This window comes from Aulostomus chinensis, chromosome 10, assembly GCF_037954235.1.
Source record: "Aulostomus chinensis isolate RoL2024-O1b breed Wild chromosome 10, RoL_Achi_v1.0, whole genome shotgun sequence".
NCBI lineage: Eukaryota > Metazoa > Chordata > Actinopteri > Syngnathiformes > Aulostomidae > Aulostomus > Aulostomus chinensis.
Window position 1 is genome coordinate 20,265,809 of NC_141329.1, and position 17,847 is coordinate 20,283,655.

At 43.4% G+C, this 17,847-nt stretch overlaps 1 protein-coding gene across 1 annotated transcript in view; it reads left to right on the plus strand.

Moving 5' to 3' along the window:
- Positions 1-17,847, plus strand: part of LOC147254798 (rho guanine nucleotide exchange factor 26-like) — a 26,703-nt gene continuing 8,856 nt past the window's right edge. Inside the window, exons 1-12 of the mRNA XM_086216349.1 lie at positions 1-197; positions 630-2,037; positions 2,995-3,046; positions 3,176-3,318; positions 5,200-5,256; positions 5,841-6,001; positions 8,349-8,501; positions 8,659-8,788; positions 9,254-9,328; positions 9,697-9,786; positions 10,059-10,213; positions 17,071-17,280. Of these exons, the coding sequence (XP_086072475.1) occupies positions 712-2,037; positions 2,995-3,046; positions 3,176-3,318; positions 5,200-5,256; positions 5,841-6,001; positions 8,349-8,501; positions 8,659-8,788; positions 9,254-9,328; positions 9,697-9,786; positions 10,059-10,213; positions 17,071-17,280 (2,552 nt within the window). The 5' untranslated portion in view covers positions 1-197; positions 630-711. The remainder of the gene's footprint in view (positions 198-629; positions 2,038-2,994; positions 3,047-3,175; positions 3,319-5,199; positions 5,257-5,840; positions 6,002-8,348; positions 8,502-8,658; positions 8,789-9,253; positions 9,329-9,696; positions 9,787-10,058; positions 10,214-17,070; positions 17,281-17,847) is intronic.

Here is a 17,847-nt window from a genome sequence, read left to right on the forward strand (position 1 = left end):
CAGCGCTCCAGACGCGCTCTTTTGCTCCTCACACGGGTTCGTCGATCTGGTTTTAAGGAACTTTTTTCGGTTTCGATACAATGTTGGATTAACCCAACAAACTTTTTGTTGTTGTTGTTGTTTTTCCATTCAGCGACTTTTATTTCCGGCACAGCAAATACGATGATCGCATTCTCCAGGGGACCGACTGATTAAAGGTAAGTTTACCCAGCAACTGAAGTTCCCTCGTCAGGTGAATCCCAAACTTTTCTCCGTTTGAAAGAAAAAGTTTGCATCGGTTATGAGTTGAGGTATAAAAACACGAGATAAAGTTCCTGATGGATTTAAAAACAACAACAAGAATAAAGATTTCAGTTGAGTTCCTGGCTCGCTGTCTCTCTTCGATTAGTGATAATCTCTTATCTTGTCAGTTTCTGTTGATGAAGGCTTTTCCCTGGCTACCAGCTGTCTCCACATCCATTCAACAACTTTTCTCTAATACATTTAGTTTTGTCTTTTGGGAGGATGTGGGATTGGGGGTGGGCTGCCATTTTCTGCCCTAAATCTCTGTTAATAAGTAAACTCTGGGAATTTGGTCACTGCAGGAGCTCTTTGAAACTGATTGCTGTCCTTTCTCTGTTTACCCTCAGGGGTTGGATCAGATCTCCACGGGACAGCAGTGTTTGCACTGCGACCTACAGGTTGTGATAGTGAAGACGACTCTGAGGGATCATGGATATCGGCAATGATGTGGATCTGTCTAATAATAACATCACTCCATTGTGGAGACGGCGTACTGACAACAGTAAAAGCCCCCAGGAGTCGAGGAAACCCAAACCGCGACCTCTAAGTTACAACATAAATGGGGTCATGACAACAGACTTCCCCACGGAGGACAACAAGTGCTCTTTTACCCTGAGCCAACCTGCTGAGAGGCTGGTGGTCACGACACCGCCGTGTTCCGGCAAGAATACGACAGTGTTGAAACACATTCTACATAAACCATCCAGGAAAGCCAGAGTTGTTCGAAGTATCAGCATCGGGCACCTCTCCAACGGGCGCTTCTCACTGTCCAAATTCAGGTCTGAGGACAGCAGGACGTCCTCACTGGACAATAAAGTGTGTAACGGAGACTGTAAGAACACTAATGGAGTGACATCATGGCCTGAGAGGTGTTACCAGGAGCCACCAAAACTCCTCTCTGGTGTCTTGAGCTCCTATAAAGACAAGTTAGTGAATCCGCCACACACTCCAAACAACAACAGTTTCAACCACAACGAACTGTCATCCTTCTCCTCCAGCCCATCTCCTCCTGCCCGACGTACGCTGACCCCCTCACACAGCTCCACCTCCAGCATCCTCTCCCTCTCCTCCCTCACTTCCTCAGACCCCCCGACACCACGCTCCCCATCGCCAGCAGAGAGCAGGCAGGTGGTCCTCAGACAGTCGTCATCCTCGCCTGCTTCCTCCCAGGAAACCAGACATGCCTCTTCCTCCTCTTCCCTTTCCTCCCCCTCCCCTTCCCTGTCCCCATCAATCTCTCCGTCTCCCTCCATTGTCCTCAGCACCCACAGCCCGGCTGCCCTCAAAATGGGTACTCAGCAGCTTATTCCCAAGGGCTTGGCGACTGATACTCGACAGAACAAGGCAACTCCCTCCGGGCCTCAAGGTTTGGCAGGGTTCCTGGGTCTGGGGGATACATCCAAGAGAGCGGTGAAAGCTCTCAGCATGGTGGAGACTGGAACTTACTTTTCCACCGGAGGGGTGCACGGCGAGGGCACAGACGGGGAAAGTGACAGCCCAGGGATGTTAAGGAGAGGTCTGCGGAGCACATCCTACAGGAGGGCCGTTGTTAGTGGGGTCGATCTGGAGGTCCCCTCCATCGATCCTAAGGCCAATCTGCTGTCCCTGCCTGTCTTCAAAGGACCAGACAAGGAGAATGAGAATCCCTCCACCAGCCCGGCCAGCCCAGGCAGTCCTACTGTTGTAACCCCAACCAGCCCTGGGGGGCTCAAACCTGCCAGCCCAGGGATGCAGACGTCCTCAAGCAAGAACAAGGTGAGTAAATGTATCATCCCAGAAATGCCGCTCAAACACACCCCACCCCACACCCACACGCAATCACACAATACACACCTCATGAAGGGGGGTGAGACCAGCAGCACTTTGAGGAGAGAGGCAGCAGCCATATTGGTGAGGTGTTGATGAAAACGTGGATGGAGGGACAAGAGATGCACACTGGAGGCCACGATGGAAAAACGGTTTCACGATCATCTCGACATCACAGCCTTTCAAACTTAATGAACCATTTTTGTGCAACTCTCCTCCCTCCAGCTCAATTTAGACTTTACATTAAAAGTTATTTATTGTTGGTTTCACAAGACAAACAAGTCTGGAATTTGTTTTTTTTGGTTGGACTGTCCATTGATCATATATAACATTAACATTTGATGTTTGTAGTGATATTATTAGCAAAAAATGAATCTATAAAGGATTTCCTAGCTGTTCCAGTGAAATACGCTTTGTTTATGAACAGCATTTGGAAAAAAAATATATTTAGGCAATGCTTTGTGTATATATTCTGATTTTATTCATTAAAATGGTTGTATTTGTCAGTTAATTCAACCTGCACTTTCAGTACTCGGAGGGAATAAAGTTCACGTTATAAAATGACAACACAGGCTGAGTATTGTTGAACTTTGCATCTGCAGCAGAAATAAGGACAAGGCCCTTAGAAGGAAACAAGTAATGTGGTTGTTGCAGACGTGACGTAATGTGACACACACACACACACACACACACACACACACACACACACACACACACACACACAGAGTGAGTGGCGCTGTAATTAGACCATGGTTCATTTGCAGAGGTCAGGTCAGGGACAGGTGCCACATGCCAGTTCCATTTGAAGAGTGTGTGTGTGTGTGTGTGTGTGTGTGTGTGTGTGTGTGTGTGTGTGTGCATATGCATGTGTGTTTGATTACAACTTTTTCACTTTTTTTTTCCCAGAGTGCAGATAAGAAAAAAGTTTTGACCACTCAACGTACCTTCGACAGTGAAGGTGAGAAAACCCCTTTAGTATTGCTTTTAACACGTTGCTCTACTCTTCTCACCTCTGATGTTTAAACCCCCCCCCCCGAAAAAAACCCATCAGCTTTATGGATCTTTCTGTGGTAAAACTGTGTTTCAGAGGAGGAGCTGTACCAGAACTATCAGGAAAAAGCCTTACATAATGACTCAGATGAAGACGCTGACTCCAGACAACCTAAACCTGATAACGGCATCGTGGTCCAGTACAGACCCATACGTACCTCCTGGAGCCAGCTCAGCGTGGTTAGACATCACACACACACACACACACACACACACACACACACACACACACACACACACACACACACACAGAGTTGTACAGCTTCATTCTCCTATCTCTCTCGCACCTTCTCAACATCCTCCACACAGACCGCTGCAGAATACTTGGAATGTTAGCGTTCCAAAGAATGCTGTCATACCCAGTTTGGCTACAGTCCATACTCATCCTCCCTTTTCCTTCTGCCTTCTGCTGCCCTCCTCTCAGTTTAGCGAGAGAAACGGGAGCATTTCTTCTCAAACACGGGTGGGCAGGGAGGTAGTCAGTCAGCCAGGAAGTCTTGGAAGCACTCCTGGGTCTTCATGCCAGCGTGTTGGCAGACTCCAGCGATTTGTCAGACTGAAAATATGCTTAAAATGTTGCCTCTTGAGAGAAGTGCAGTGGCTCAGCATTACATAATATAGTTAGGGATTGGAATGAAGGGAATGGGAACATATAAAGGGAATGAGCTTATTTTGCTCTTCCTTCTTGGGTATTCCTGTCTGTTTGTTGACTTGTTTGGAATCGAGGGCGCAGAGTTATACAAGGTAGTGAGACTGAGGCAAGAATGAAACGCTACCAGACTTTTAGAGGATTAGATGGAGTTTGATGCTTTATTTGGAAACTACAGGGGTGAAATAAGGTGGAATGTGACATTTCCAGGGACTCCTAAAGGACTGTCTTTTCCAGACAGTATGCGATCATTAACTAGATGATAATTGCTGAGTTCTGACAGGACTAAGCTTTGCTTCGTGAGGCCAAAAACCAGATAGACAAGTTGTCATCACATTGGTCTTTTGCGCAGCTCCTCCCTTCTCCTACTGTCCTGATTTAATGGTGCGATGACGAGCAAGTCAAGCAGAGTTTTGCTAAGAATTCCTGCCATCAATCATATCCTGGAACTGTGTTTGCTCACAATAAGAAAGCACCAAGCTTCAAATAGGAACGCCTACATGGCTATTGAGTAATGATAGCTCATGTCTCTGTCACACCCAAGTTTCAATATTTTGGGGATAAATGGTTTTTCTGATATAGAGGAAAAGGAGTGGAAAAAAGTAGAGGTCAAACATATATTCCAGCAGCTTAATGGGAGGAGATGTTTGGGTTGCTTCTGCTGTGTTTGCTCTCAGTTAGCCCTGAGCTAGGAGGCTGATAAGGCAGCGGCAAGTAGCAGTATCACTTCCTCGTACATATAGTACAACACAATAGTAGGTTAAGATGGCCTCTCTGTGTTTCTTCCTGTATTTGTAATGTGGTGTCGTGTAAAGTGGACGTGTCCCAGGTTACATTGGTCATGTGACAGATAAGGCGGCGGAGTCCTTTTACTCAGTCATCGCACGAAACCGCGCGTTGATTATTTCAAAAGCTCTCCACAATCGGCCCATTCCAAAATATTTGTGTCAATCTTATTCAAATATACTGTACCTGGACCAAAAAACGCAGAGCGCATGCCATCATGAACACTTTGGAACTAAATAGACTTTTAAAAAAGAAATGAACACAAGAACTTGCAGGCTGCAATTCAGCTCCTATTTTTTTCTTTCACTATGAAGGCTTTGAGTTTCCCAGTTTGTACAACAGCTTTGTTGGCTCCCTATTCAGTGCGGTATGCAAAGTGCTCCTTTCTTTGTGAGTCGGGATAATTGCGCACAAAACACCCCCAACCTCCCACACACGCACACAGACACACACACACAGACACACACAGACACACACACACGTACACACAGCTTACACTTGGGTTATAAATACAAATGAACTCAGACCTGTGAAAAACAGAAAAGTTACATTTGAAATGCACTTTAATGGCTTTTAAAGTCTTGCTGGTGAGACTTTTTCCCCTCTGAAAATTGTTTTCTCTTTAGGTAAAGAAAAGTGGCCTGTCTGAAAGGATGAGTCAGGAGGAACGCAAGAGACAAGAGGTACGTAACTGTACGACTTATTGTGTGACAACACAATAGATATATGTAATGTTGTGGTTGAGTCAATTAGAAATGTTTTAAAATAGATATCTGAACTTCATCTTTGTATTTATCTGTTTTTTCATTAATTATTAATTGCGTGCCTATGTTTTCAGTGGTTTATTGTTCTGACGGTACAACAGGATTTGTGTGTTTACTTCTGTTTGTATGTATTTCTGCCGCTGCATATTTTCTATTTGTTCTGTCCAGGATGAGCTACAGCATAAATACATTTTCTTTGCCAAAACTAAGTGTATTTTACTTGATAACATCTAGCTATTTATAACAAGACAATGAGATTACAAGGCAACGTGAAAATTGAACTCCACCGGTGGACTCATTTCTACCAGCACATAGTATTTACTTTTATATCACCCAACTCTAATTATAGCTCACCCTTGATGTGGTCCACAGAAATTCATTTTGTACCGCACTTATGCTACACTAAAAATGCTCATGTGTGTAATTGCACGTAGGATGAGATTTTAGAGGAAAGAATGTCATGAAAGTGTGTTTTTTCTGTCTTCGCTCCCTCCCGTCTTCAGGCCATCTTTGAGGTCATCTCCTCCGAGCACTCCTACCTCCACAGTCTGGAGATCCTCATCCGCATGTTCAAGAACTCCGCTGAGCTCAGTGAGGCCATGACCAAGACGGAGCACCATCACCTCTTCTCAAACATCACTGATGTTTGCGAGGCCAGCAAAAAGTAAGTGTGGGAGTATTGCAGTATTGCAGTGAGTGTGTGTACTACTGAACACGCTGCTTATTGCACCCTGCTTCCCCTTCATCCTCATTTGTGCTCATTAGATTCAACTATTGAGCCGAATAGTTCCTCATTTAACTGCAGGATTGCACTCATTCCCCTGTATACTGTATGTTCTTACTGTTCGGTCAGCTTACGATCAATCAAAGCTGTTTTCGGGTGTGCGTGTGAGGTAGAAGTGGATCGTGCCCCTATGTGTTCTGGTTGTGTGTGAGATAGCGTGCTGATGGATGGAAAACAGCCCAGCAAATGGAGGGTAACAAGAAAGGACGCAAAACTATTCAGTTCAGTTCTCGTTTTATTGTCTTCTCCAGTTGAGAAGATTGAATGTGCATTTTCTGTATTTCTTGCCCGTTTACAGATGTGGGTTATTATGAGGCCTCCGTCTGTGTCTGTCTGTCTTGAGCACGTATGGGGACAGTTTAATTCATGGCCAGGTAACCATACACTTCTAAGAATCCTTTTAACTGACAGGAACACTCACCCACAAGAGGCCATGAAAGTTGAAACCTTTTGTGATTGCTGTGTTAAATCAACCTCCGTTAATTTCTCCAAATGATTGTAATTTCTAACTCTGTGTGTGTTTTTTTTTGTTGTTTTTTTGTCAGCTGCAGTCAGTCTGGCTCCAGGCTACAGAGATGAAAGACTCCATGGTTAGATCAGGGTTTGCATTATTGTCCCACTTCTTTCTCTTTAGCCTTTGTTTCACTAAAAAGACAAAAACAAAATCAGTTTAACTTTGAGATTATTGTGTCGCGGTTACGAAACAGCCAGATCTAATCCGGTGAGTGAGTGATGTAGCTTTAAATTGTTACCCCCTAACCAGGGGTTAGCGGGAAATCCCGGGAAAAAATTACTTTTATTGTAACGCTGTCTAATTTAAGTTAACCCAGGCAAAAAAAACGTCAGTGTGAAAATAATTGTTAAGATCATTCTTTAGTCTGTCAACCTTGTCAAGCTGTGCGTGTGCAGTTTCCCTCAGTTCGTGGATTATCACATGATTTGTCATCGCCACCGTTGTCAGGGAAATATTTTCACACATTCAACTCACCAATTGTGATGGTAGTGTTTTTACATATATGCGTGAATTCCTTCCCTTTATTCAGACATTTTATTGCCCTTCTTGAAATATGATGCCTTGCATAGCTCCAAGGTGGGGATGGGGTGAGGAGAAAGAGTGTTGATCAGAGAGACGAGACGCAGCTGATAAGGTAGTGTGGTGGCCTGTAGCACTGGTTAAACAAGATGTTAGGCTTTGGATTACATCTCAAAGAATCAGAAACATCATTCCACCTGCAGGTTTCTGTGACATCCCTGACACGTGTGTGTGTGTGTGTGTGTGCGCGTGCGCGCAATTGTGATTGGGAGGCCAGTGGAGTGTTTTACTCGGAGGTGTATTAACAGCCTAAGGAGCATTGGCTTCGCATAGCGTTGTCACTGTCAACAACATACTAAGAAACAAGGGAATAACTAAGGGAATAATTCCTGTATTTCTCACCATGTGCTGGCAGGAGTGTGTTTTTATTCATATTTTGCGCTCAGCAGCCTCATTCTAGATTTTAACTCATGACAAAATGCTGTCATCAGGGTCACTGAGTTTAGCCCCTCGAAGCAGCACTGCCCAAGCTTGAGCATCCTCGACCTGCTGAACTCCTGAACTGATCCTTCAGGAGAAGTCACAGACGGGGTGTGTGTGTGTGTGTGTGTGTGTGTGTGTGTGTGTGTGTGTGTGTGTGCACGTGTTCTGTTATCCTGTGTGCCATTCAAAGAGCAGAGGGGTCACATTTGGACACATGGCTGGCCACATTGCTTCCTATAGATAAGCATGGTTTGTGTGTGTGTGTGTGGAGCAAGGTGTTCTGGGGGGCACGAGAGGCGCTTTAGCAGATGAGCTGAAACTCAGTCAAGGTCAGTGTTTGTGTCTGCATCGCCTTCCTGTTTGTCACTTGGTATCCCACGCAAAAAAGCACTTCGTCGCTTGAAGTCGGCCATGTGGTGCGCCGTAAAACGGGCCATCTGGAGGTGCTCAGGAAGAGGAAAAGCCTCTGTGTTATGGTTAATGGTAGGCTATGTCTATTTTAAGAGGCGTGGAGTTCCTCTTTTGTGATCTTACAACCGGTTTAGAAGAAAGGTGTTGGCGGCTCATCCTGCTTCTCTGACCCTGTATCTGTCATTGCATCCTATATTTTTCCCCAGTGTGGGCGACACATGATTTGATGCTTTCAGACTGAAGTTGTCGCCGCGAATAGAATGAATCCTTGACTAACTTTATCTTCCCTCATGTTTGTAGGTTTTTTAAGGAACTGGAGGAGAAGCACCAGCACAGCATAGTGATCGACGACATTAGCGACATCGTTTTCAAGCACGCTCAGTCCAACTTTGATCCTTACATCACATACTGCTCCAATGAGGTGTACCAACAGAGAACCCTGCAGAGGCTGGTGTGAGTAGACGTACACACACGCACACACACACACACACACGCACACGCAGATATTCTTATCATATCAATCATGGATTTCAACCAACATGACTGCTCTGACACTTTGAACTTTTTTCTTCTTCCTGCTCATTTTTTCCTTTTTTTTCCCCTGCTGCAGATCCAAGAATCCAGTTTTTAAGGAGGTGCTGACCAGAATCGAGGGCCACCCAGACTGCAGAAACCTCCCAATGATCTCCTTCCTCATCCTGCCTATGCAGAGGATTACCCGGCTGCCTCTGCTCATGGATGTGAGTGCGCACAGTAGCGTGAGCTTTGGAATGATAAGACTTCGACTCTTACGCAACAGTTTGTTTATTCATCCCCCCCTTGCAAAACTATATGTTGGGTGTGTCCCTCTTCACTCACTAACCTCAAAGATGATGTGGTGACCTCATGCCATTCTATCTTCTTAACTGATTTAACTTTTTTATTTTAATGTTTCTTCTAAAGTTTCATGCTGCCTTTGGCACCGGATTATTCTGTTCCTACAGTGCCTCCCTCACTTCCTCTCTACTTAGATCTGTTCTTCTAGAAGTGTCTCCCCAGGGTCTCTTGGTTTCTTTGCTTAAACACTTGGAGGCTTTTGGATCATGAGAAAATTCATGTTTTCCCACAGCTTCCCTTATCAGGCTTTTGGAATGATGCGTGCTTTCAATTGTGTGTCATTTTGCTTTAGTAAAATGTGTTGTTGTTGTGTTGTTGTTGTTTTTTAGACAATTTGTCAGAAGACACCGAAAGACTCTGCACAGTATGAAGAGTGTAAGAGAGCTTTACAAGCAGTCAGCAAGGTCAGTCACACACACTTTTAGGTGAGGTGTCAGTGGGACAAAAACTGACAAAACAGCTGATTTCAGCACCAAGGTAGTGCAAGGGTCTATTTTGTGGCCTACCACCATGCGGGGGCTGATTTGGTTCTTGTTGTCTCTGGCTTCATTCGGCGTCTGTATGAACACCACTGGCTTGCCGATGAGGAGCTGGATGACAGCAACCAGTAACAAAAAACAAACAAACAACTGACTTACTGCCCTGCTGACCTTTTGACATACTGATAAACTGATATTTTCACCTATCATTGTGTGTGTGTGTGTGTGTGTGTGTGTGTGTGTGTGTGTGTGTGTGTGTGTGTGTGTGTGTGTGTGTGTGTGTGTGTGCGCAGGTGGTTAGAAAGTGTAATGAAGGGGCTCGCACCATGGAGAGGACAGAGATGATGTACACCATCAACTCCCAGCTGGACTTCAAGATCAAGGCACGGTAGCATTAGGAAATAAAACGTAGTTACAACTAATAGAAAGGAGCTTAAGTCTGCAGCTGTAAAAGAACGCACACTGCTGTCACTTGACCACTTTAGTGCAGGCAAAGCTTGGCAGTGTGTGTTAAGGGTTGTTTCGAGAGTCATAGCTCTCACAAATGTTTATTGAACATCTCCACGTACACTCCCACACACAGATTGTGAGAGATTTTTCCAAATTACTTTACCTTATGACAGTCTTTTCCCGTCATCTCCTTATGTTCGTCCAGCCTTTCCCCCTGGTCTCATCGTCCAGGTGGATGGTGAAGAGAGGAGAGCTGACGGCCTTCGTGGAGGAAAACAGCATCTTCCTCAAACGAACGACGCGGCAGCAGGTCTACTTCTTCCTCTTCAACGACGTTCTCATCGTCACTAAAAAGAAGAAGTAAGTCTAACCCAGATTTTGCTGAACTGTTGACATATCCGTTGTCTTCCCTGTCCTCTCCTCATGTTTGATGATTTTCCTGGAATACCAGCCCTTTCCAATGAAAAATAACTGAAAAGGAAACATGTGAAATAGGGGAAATGACAACATTAAGCCCTGGGGTCACCGTATTGGCAGTTGCAGATGTATGTTGCAATCATGATTCACGAATGTGTTTATTAAACCGAGCAGGTGGGATTACCTGATTCCGCTCCGAGCTAGCATCGTGAATCCCAGAAGTCTGTTTTTTTCGGAATGTTGTCAAGGTTTGGATGTGTCCTGACGCCACGAATCATCAAAGGCTAACGGAACCGCTCATTGTCGGCTCTCTGTCCTCCGGACTTATGAAGCACACCATACGGGACTTCCTTGAAATGATGTGGTTTTCATTTGCCTGTGGGTGTGTGCGTACAACTATGTATGTGTTTTTGCCAAAAAAACAACAAAAAAAAGAAAAATCCCCTGCCGTCTATCTCGCTCTCTCTGTCTGGAACTGATTGTCCCCTGACTTGCAGACTCAGAATTCTTAAGAACCTTTTTTTTTTTAAAGAAACATACCGTATGATTTTTTTTTTTTCTGGGAATCGTATCTGGGGCGGCATACTCCATCATTGTGTTGGGTATCCTGCCTGTGTTTGGAAGAGATTTGGGGAAAAAGGTGGTGCTCTAGAATCAGTGTGAATCTGTGTGTGTGTGTGTGTGTGTGTGTGTGTGTGTGTGTGTGTGTGTGTGTGTGCTTTTGAATGGGAGAAGCTGTTAAAATATTGGTTTGTTCTAAAGGGAGTGCTGGAGCCCTGCTGCGGCACGCTACTCTACTGCACTCCATCTGCGGTAATCAAAACAAAAACACACCAGGGGTACGCGGGGCTCGCCAAGCACCGCCAGGTCGCAAACCTGCTAGACATAATGGCATAATAGCTCTCTCTTGGATTGTGTGTTTGAGCGTGTGTATGTGGATGTTTGGGGGAGGGAGGGGGTGACTTACAAGCAGCTAACAATGCCTTGCTGCCAAATGCAATAATCTTGTGTATTTGAACTCCTTCAGCTTCGTCTTGCTTCATTTTTTTTTTTCCCCGAGAACTTCTAGGAAGACGATCAAAACCAGAAGGCAGGGTGAAAAGGTTAAAGCCAAAGCATAAGCATACTTCTGGCTGTAGGATAGGATCCGTTTTGTACGTCTGGATTTCAAGAATAATACAGAAAAAGAAATACAGGAGTATTGTGTTGTCTGGTTGGAGCATTTGATGTCATCTCTCCAGTATTCAGATATCACCTTAAGGTGTAGGTAATACAGTTTTAAAAATAGTATGTAGACCTGAAACATTTAGTTAACTGCTCATAGTTTGAAATTAATCGGCAGCTGTCTTTAAAGCGGTTTAAACATTCACTGGTTGCAACTTCTAAATTTATTATTATACAATATTTCCAGGTGGTTAAAAAGACAACAACAATATTTCAGTTTAAAATTCCCTCTTAAAGATTGTGATATTTAATAGCCTGAACCACTACTCAATTCTAAAGAAAATAATTGTATCTCAGATCGGTATTATAATGGTTAAAGAGCAGTAGAAGACTGTTTATAAGGTTTTGTCAGTTCACGTTGTTGGTGAAAAATAAACGTTGCTCTTTGCTTACGGAGCTCAATAATTAATACCCACCTTTTGAACGGTGGCGGTTCTGGAAGTACATTTTCCATTTCTAGCCAACTATTAGAAAAATCTGAGACAAATATTTGAAAAAACAAAAACTGGGGGGAAAATGACAATGATTGAGTACGTAGTTAATATATACAACATGAGCTATTGCCGACATTTTCCATGGCAACTGTATGCTTCGCCAGAGAGTAACCTTGCTGTTATACTTCAAGCCTGTGGCGCAGTGCAGGGTTTTTCCTGTGAGATCGCAAATAAAACCAGTATTTCTTCGACTAAGGTTGATGTCAGGTAAACTTCTACTCGAGCAGAACCCTCTAAGCTGGTGACGGGTCTGACCCAGATGGTTACCACATTACAGCCATAAATCCCCTCCTCTATGATGAATATTGACAGGATTTTCACGTCCAGAACCCCGAGTGCTGAGCTCTATTATGAAAAGGAGAGAATGTACTATTCTATGATTCATTAGACTTCACAGATCTGCTTATTTTATCAACTTCTAACTGGATCCAAAATGGAACGAGCTATTGGAAACCAGACCCCATGTCAGACTTGGCCAGTGTCACGCAGTGGGAAAGTGTTGAGCTGCTGCACTTTGGCTCACAGGAACACTTACGTAACACCGAGTATCCACACCAGCTGGCTCCTCTCTCATCTTCACCCCTCCTCCTCCTCTTCCTCTCTTTCCTGTGCACTGCTGGGCATCATCACAACATTCACTATTGTTGAGGTTTTCATCTTTTTTTTTGTTTTGTTTTTGTCCCCGTTCTTTCCCTCAGTGGTGGTCGTAACTTTATGGATTTTTCTTGGTCGATGTGTGCAAATCCACAATCCCAACACTTTCTGTTCGATTTTTTTTTTACCCTTCGTCTGTTTGTTTGACAATCTCATAGTCTCAACACTTGCGCTGTGCACCAGTACATTTTGATCTTACCATGTGTGTGTCTGTCTGAACACTGGAGTCCATCTGGATACCATCTTTTCGAGGAGGTTCGCCCCTCCTGTTGGTTGTAAAACTGGTTGTATGGTAAATGTTGTGATGGCGTTATCATACTGTACCACTCCTGTCTCTACCAGTAATCCATTCTAATTGGGATTACGTCCAGCGTTTATTACAGGCTTTGACTTGACACATCATGTACTTCCTACCTTCATTCCCAGCCACCCACACGTAAAGGAAAACTCACCCTCCAAACATCCACGTTCTCCACCCATTCCATTCCTCAGTGCCGTGTCAATGACATTCCAGGCATTCTACCTGGAGGCTATCGGTCATACGAATGCTGATGAGTCCGAAATCCAGCGAGCACTAAAGTAGATAAATCTTAAGATCTTTCAATGCCACAAAGGATTTTGACAGAAACTGTAGTGAAGAAGCAGGTTAGGAGAGAAAGTGAGTGCTAGCAATGACTCGTGAGCCGTAGCAGCACCTCTGTCCTCTTCCGGCCTGATGCAACACATGACCAGGTACAACGCACGAGCCGTTTTATTTGATTTTTAATAGTGATGCACAATCTCAGGCTTTTTGATGAAATCTGATATTCGGATATTCTACAGCTGAATTTAGCCAATTTTAGTCACATATTAATGTTGATGTTTTCTGTTTTAAATCAAGTTTATATTAAAGTCTTTTTTCCCCAAAACGCTTGGGAAAGGCCATAAATCACTGATATTTATTTGGTTTGACCGTCATTGTTGATGAGCAGAGATGAGATATGAATATCGATTATAGTATCCATACTGATTTTTAAAAAAATAACCAATATTTGCATATAGCAATAATGTGCCAATATTATAATCTTAGTATAAAATAGATTCATCTCCGTCCGCATGTCCTCGCCCATTGGCCGAATCCATATAAGCCTGCACAGAGAATTGCTAGACTTGGAGACTAACGGGAACAATAATCAACATTATTTTCCTTACTTCGTAGTTTTGTACAAAACAACGGCATCTTCTTTTTCTGAGTTAAAACTGCACCACCAGTCTGATATTACCACCCACATTGTCCTCGAAGTTGGAATCCATTTGCATCATGTGATGTCTACATTTTTCACAGCGGTTAGATATCTATGTTGTTGTCTCATTGCAACCACGACGAGGGAAACAGTTTTGGTCATGCAGCCGTGTAACACGGATGTGTCAGAAGCTCGGGTTGACATCACACGTACCTACAGACATGATTTTCAAATAGGAACCTATAAATAAGTCACACGTTGATCCAGACATATTTTTTTCTCATGTCTTTTTTACTGACCTCCTCTGCTACATTCTTCAGGTCCCTACGGTCACTCACAATAGTGTCACGACGACACTAAACTTCCCACAGTTAAATATATGTTTACTAAAGTGTACTCTTTTATTTATTTAGGGAGTTTAATTTCTTGTTGCAAAAAACCCTCAGGTTTTAGGAGGTTATTTTTAATCAATATTAAGGTTTTACTATGTGTTTTTAGGACTAAGTTGACAATTGATGGATCGTATACACTGTGCCAACTCCAAACTATTGAAGTGATTGTTATTGTATAAAGGGAGGAACCTTGAGGCAGTCTAGCAGGTTGACCTGGTTTTATGCTAAGCTAAAGGCTAATCAGTCGCTGGTTCCGCCTTTGTATTTTTGAAACACCACTAATGACATCTTAACTCCTCTCAGCGGGTCCATGCAGAGATTAGTTGGTGTTTACACCTGAGTTTTCTATGCACGTCTCCTCTCTCTGCTTTTCAACTCCCTTATCTCTGCTTTCTTCCTCCTGCTCCTCCGAGATGTCTGAGTGGTTGTGGGCAAGACATTTAACTTGATTGATTGCTGTACAATAGAGGCTGATGAGTAACAGTTGAACCTTGTTGAGAACCTCCCAACCATGACTGGATTCTCCAACCAGTCATGACCCCCGAGTCTGGAGTAGAAGTGAAAAGGGAGAGACAGAGAAACAGGGATTATTCTGTCCTGTTTGTTTTAGTGCTACCTTTGTTTCAGCTCAGGGGTGTGTTTGTGTTTGTTTGTGTGTGTGTGTGTGTGTGTGTGTGTGTGTGTGTGTGTTCTTTAATGGACATGCTGGCTTACATGAAGCTGGTTCATGTCCAGAAGCTTCTAAACTTGGCTGCTGTTTCGGTCTTGAGGTTGATAAAACACACGTGGGCTGGACCTAAGCTCCTGTTCTTTAGAGCACTATGAAAACACACGTGCACACACACACAAACACACACACATACAGGTATATGTGGTTTATGAGGTCAATAAGACACACATGTCAACCACATATGTCTCTCTGCACATACACACACACTCTCTCTCTCTCTTTTCTTCTGCTTCAGTGCTGCATTAAAGGTCCCATATTTCAGAATTGGTTCCAGATGCTTCTAATGTGTGTACAGTTAGACATGGGGGTCATATTCAGGTACAGGTACTCATGGGAAATGAAGGCATTTACTAAAGAAACCAGGGGGCGGCATGTGACTTAGTGTGAAGCCGTTGAATGTGGACTGACTCGGAGGTGTAATGCTCAGCTGCTGATTTATTAATCCAGGTGAGGATGATTAACTACACGGTCTTGAGCCTCCCAACCAAGAAACCTGAGCTGTAACTTTAAATGTGAAGTATGGCTGAGTATGTCAATGAACGGTGCAGCGGGCATTAAGAATCAGTAAAAGTCATTTGCACTGAGGTATATTTTCCCAAAAAAAGACATGCTAGAATTAGTCCTGAATTGAAAGTTAAAATAAATTTAGATTCTTTACATTTTTACATTTAAGTATCATAAATCTTTGCAAGTTACAAGAAACCTAACAAGGTAGTAGAGAGAGCGATGTCATTTAGATGAAATTTGGCTAATAAACAATGGGTTAACTAATTTTTTTTACAAAAAAATGGCACTCATCTTGCAAACCTGCTGTTAACCCAGAAACACTACAGAATGACGACTAATGCTAACAATGCTAGCGACGTGTTACAGCCTTCTAGACACGCAGAGTGAGCTGTGAGAGTGTGTGCAGGAGTGAAACGAGTTTTAAAACACACATTTACAGACCGAAGCATGTCACACACAGTCTCACACACACATGTACAAATATGTACACGCTTACAGGAGCGCCAACACATGGACAAAGACACGCGTCACATTCAGGGAAATACAGGCAAACTGCTCTCTTGAGCGGGATCCACAACACACACATGACTTTGCTGCTTTACAGTTTTTACTCAAATAGTTTTACTAGGATCTATTTACTGTAGCACTAAAGAAACATGACCTGCATGAGACTAATTTCACTTCAGCAAGGAGGGGCGAGAAAGGCAGGAACTTTAAGCTTCATCTGACTGTTTAATAAACTACATCAGTTTATTTCACTTTCTTAAAATACAATTGTGGAAGCAGAAGTAATATAACCTGTGTGTGAAAGAGTTGGAAACCTGCTAAAAGTTGTTTGGGAATTTTCCATCCATCCATCCATTTTCTTCCACTTACAGTATCCTGTTAAGGGTCGCGGGGGGCTGAGAGGCGGGGTTCACCCTGGACTGGTCACCAGTCCATCACAGGACCAACTCATAGAGACAGACAACCATTCACACTCACAGTCATACCTACAGTCAGTTTAGAGTATCAATCAGCCTCGTCCTCTCTTGATGTCTTTGGACTGTGGGAGGAAGCTGGAGTACCAGAGAGAACTGTTTGGGAATTTTGATAGTTGATAATCTGACATGAAATATTACAGCTCTTAGAAATAAGGACCAGCCAATAACATCTGTGTTTTTAGTGCTTGACTAAAAGCTGTTTTTAGACTATTACATGAATTCACAATGTGTGAATATCAACTTGACATAAAGTGCTTTAGGCTAAGAAGACATCCATAAAAATCTAACTGAAACCAAACAATGTAACAGTGTTGTTTTCCTTCTTTGTGTTTGTGTCACATTGATGAAGCAGCTGTGTGTATGTGCAGCGATGACGTTCATCTTACAATACACAGGAACTCCAGTGATGAAGCTGCACAGCTCTGTGTGCTGCAGGAGAGCTGTTATGTTCTTCTTCAGGGCATCTGAATGTTCAGCAGGAGATTTTTTTTTAAGGGAGAATCATGAAAACATTTTCCTCTCAACTCAAACAATTTAAACTCACCCAGAGAAGTCTAACAGGATCCTTCTGTCTCTCTCTTGGTGTGTCTCAGCGAGGAGAGCTACTCTGTGATAGACTACGCTCTGACGGACCAGATCTGGGTGGGGTCCTGCCAGCCGGAGGATCTCAACCTGTCGCCAGTCAGAAGCTCCACCAGCATGCTCAGCTCACGACAGGGTGGCGCCAACCATCTATTCCGGTTAAGTTTCCGTAGCAACCACTCGGGTGACAAGGTGCCCATGATCCTGGGGACAGAGCTGCTGTGAGTATATTAAATACACCTCTCTGGGTTTTTGTTTGATACACATGAGAAATTTGCAAGATTTGCTTTCAAGCAGTAACCATTTATCCCCTTTTTACAAAGTTATCGTCATGCGATGTTTGGTTTGTCTCTCAGGGATGTTGTTCACTGCCTTATAAAGACTGCAGAGTCACTCTCAATCGTATTTCTATGTATCTGAAAGCTGAACCCTGGAGAGGGCAAGACAGAAAGAAAGAAAAAAGTAGGCAGAAAGAGTAAAAAAGGATAATTGAGGCTGCAGGAGATCATTTCTAGAAGTTTATTATCACGTGTGCAACGGCTACACCATACTGTGAAACACTTACATACCTTTCCTCTCATAATAATATTAATTACCATACTAATAAGAACCATTAAATGGTGCAAGTATGAAAACGCAAGTTAGCTCAAATAAATGCTAATTACTATATTTATTTCCTATACTTTGTTCTTTTACTTGAGTTATTTTGAGGTTCCAAGCTACAACCTTTCCCCACAATTTAGTTCTCCTGAGGCCGTAAGATACATGATGCTGTATATAACTCGTTC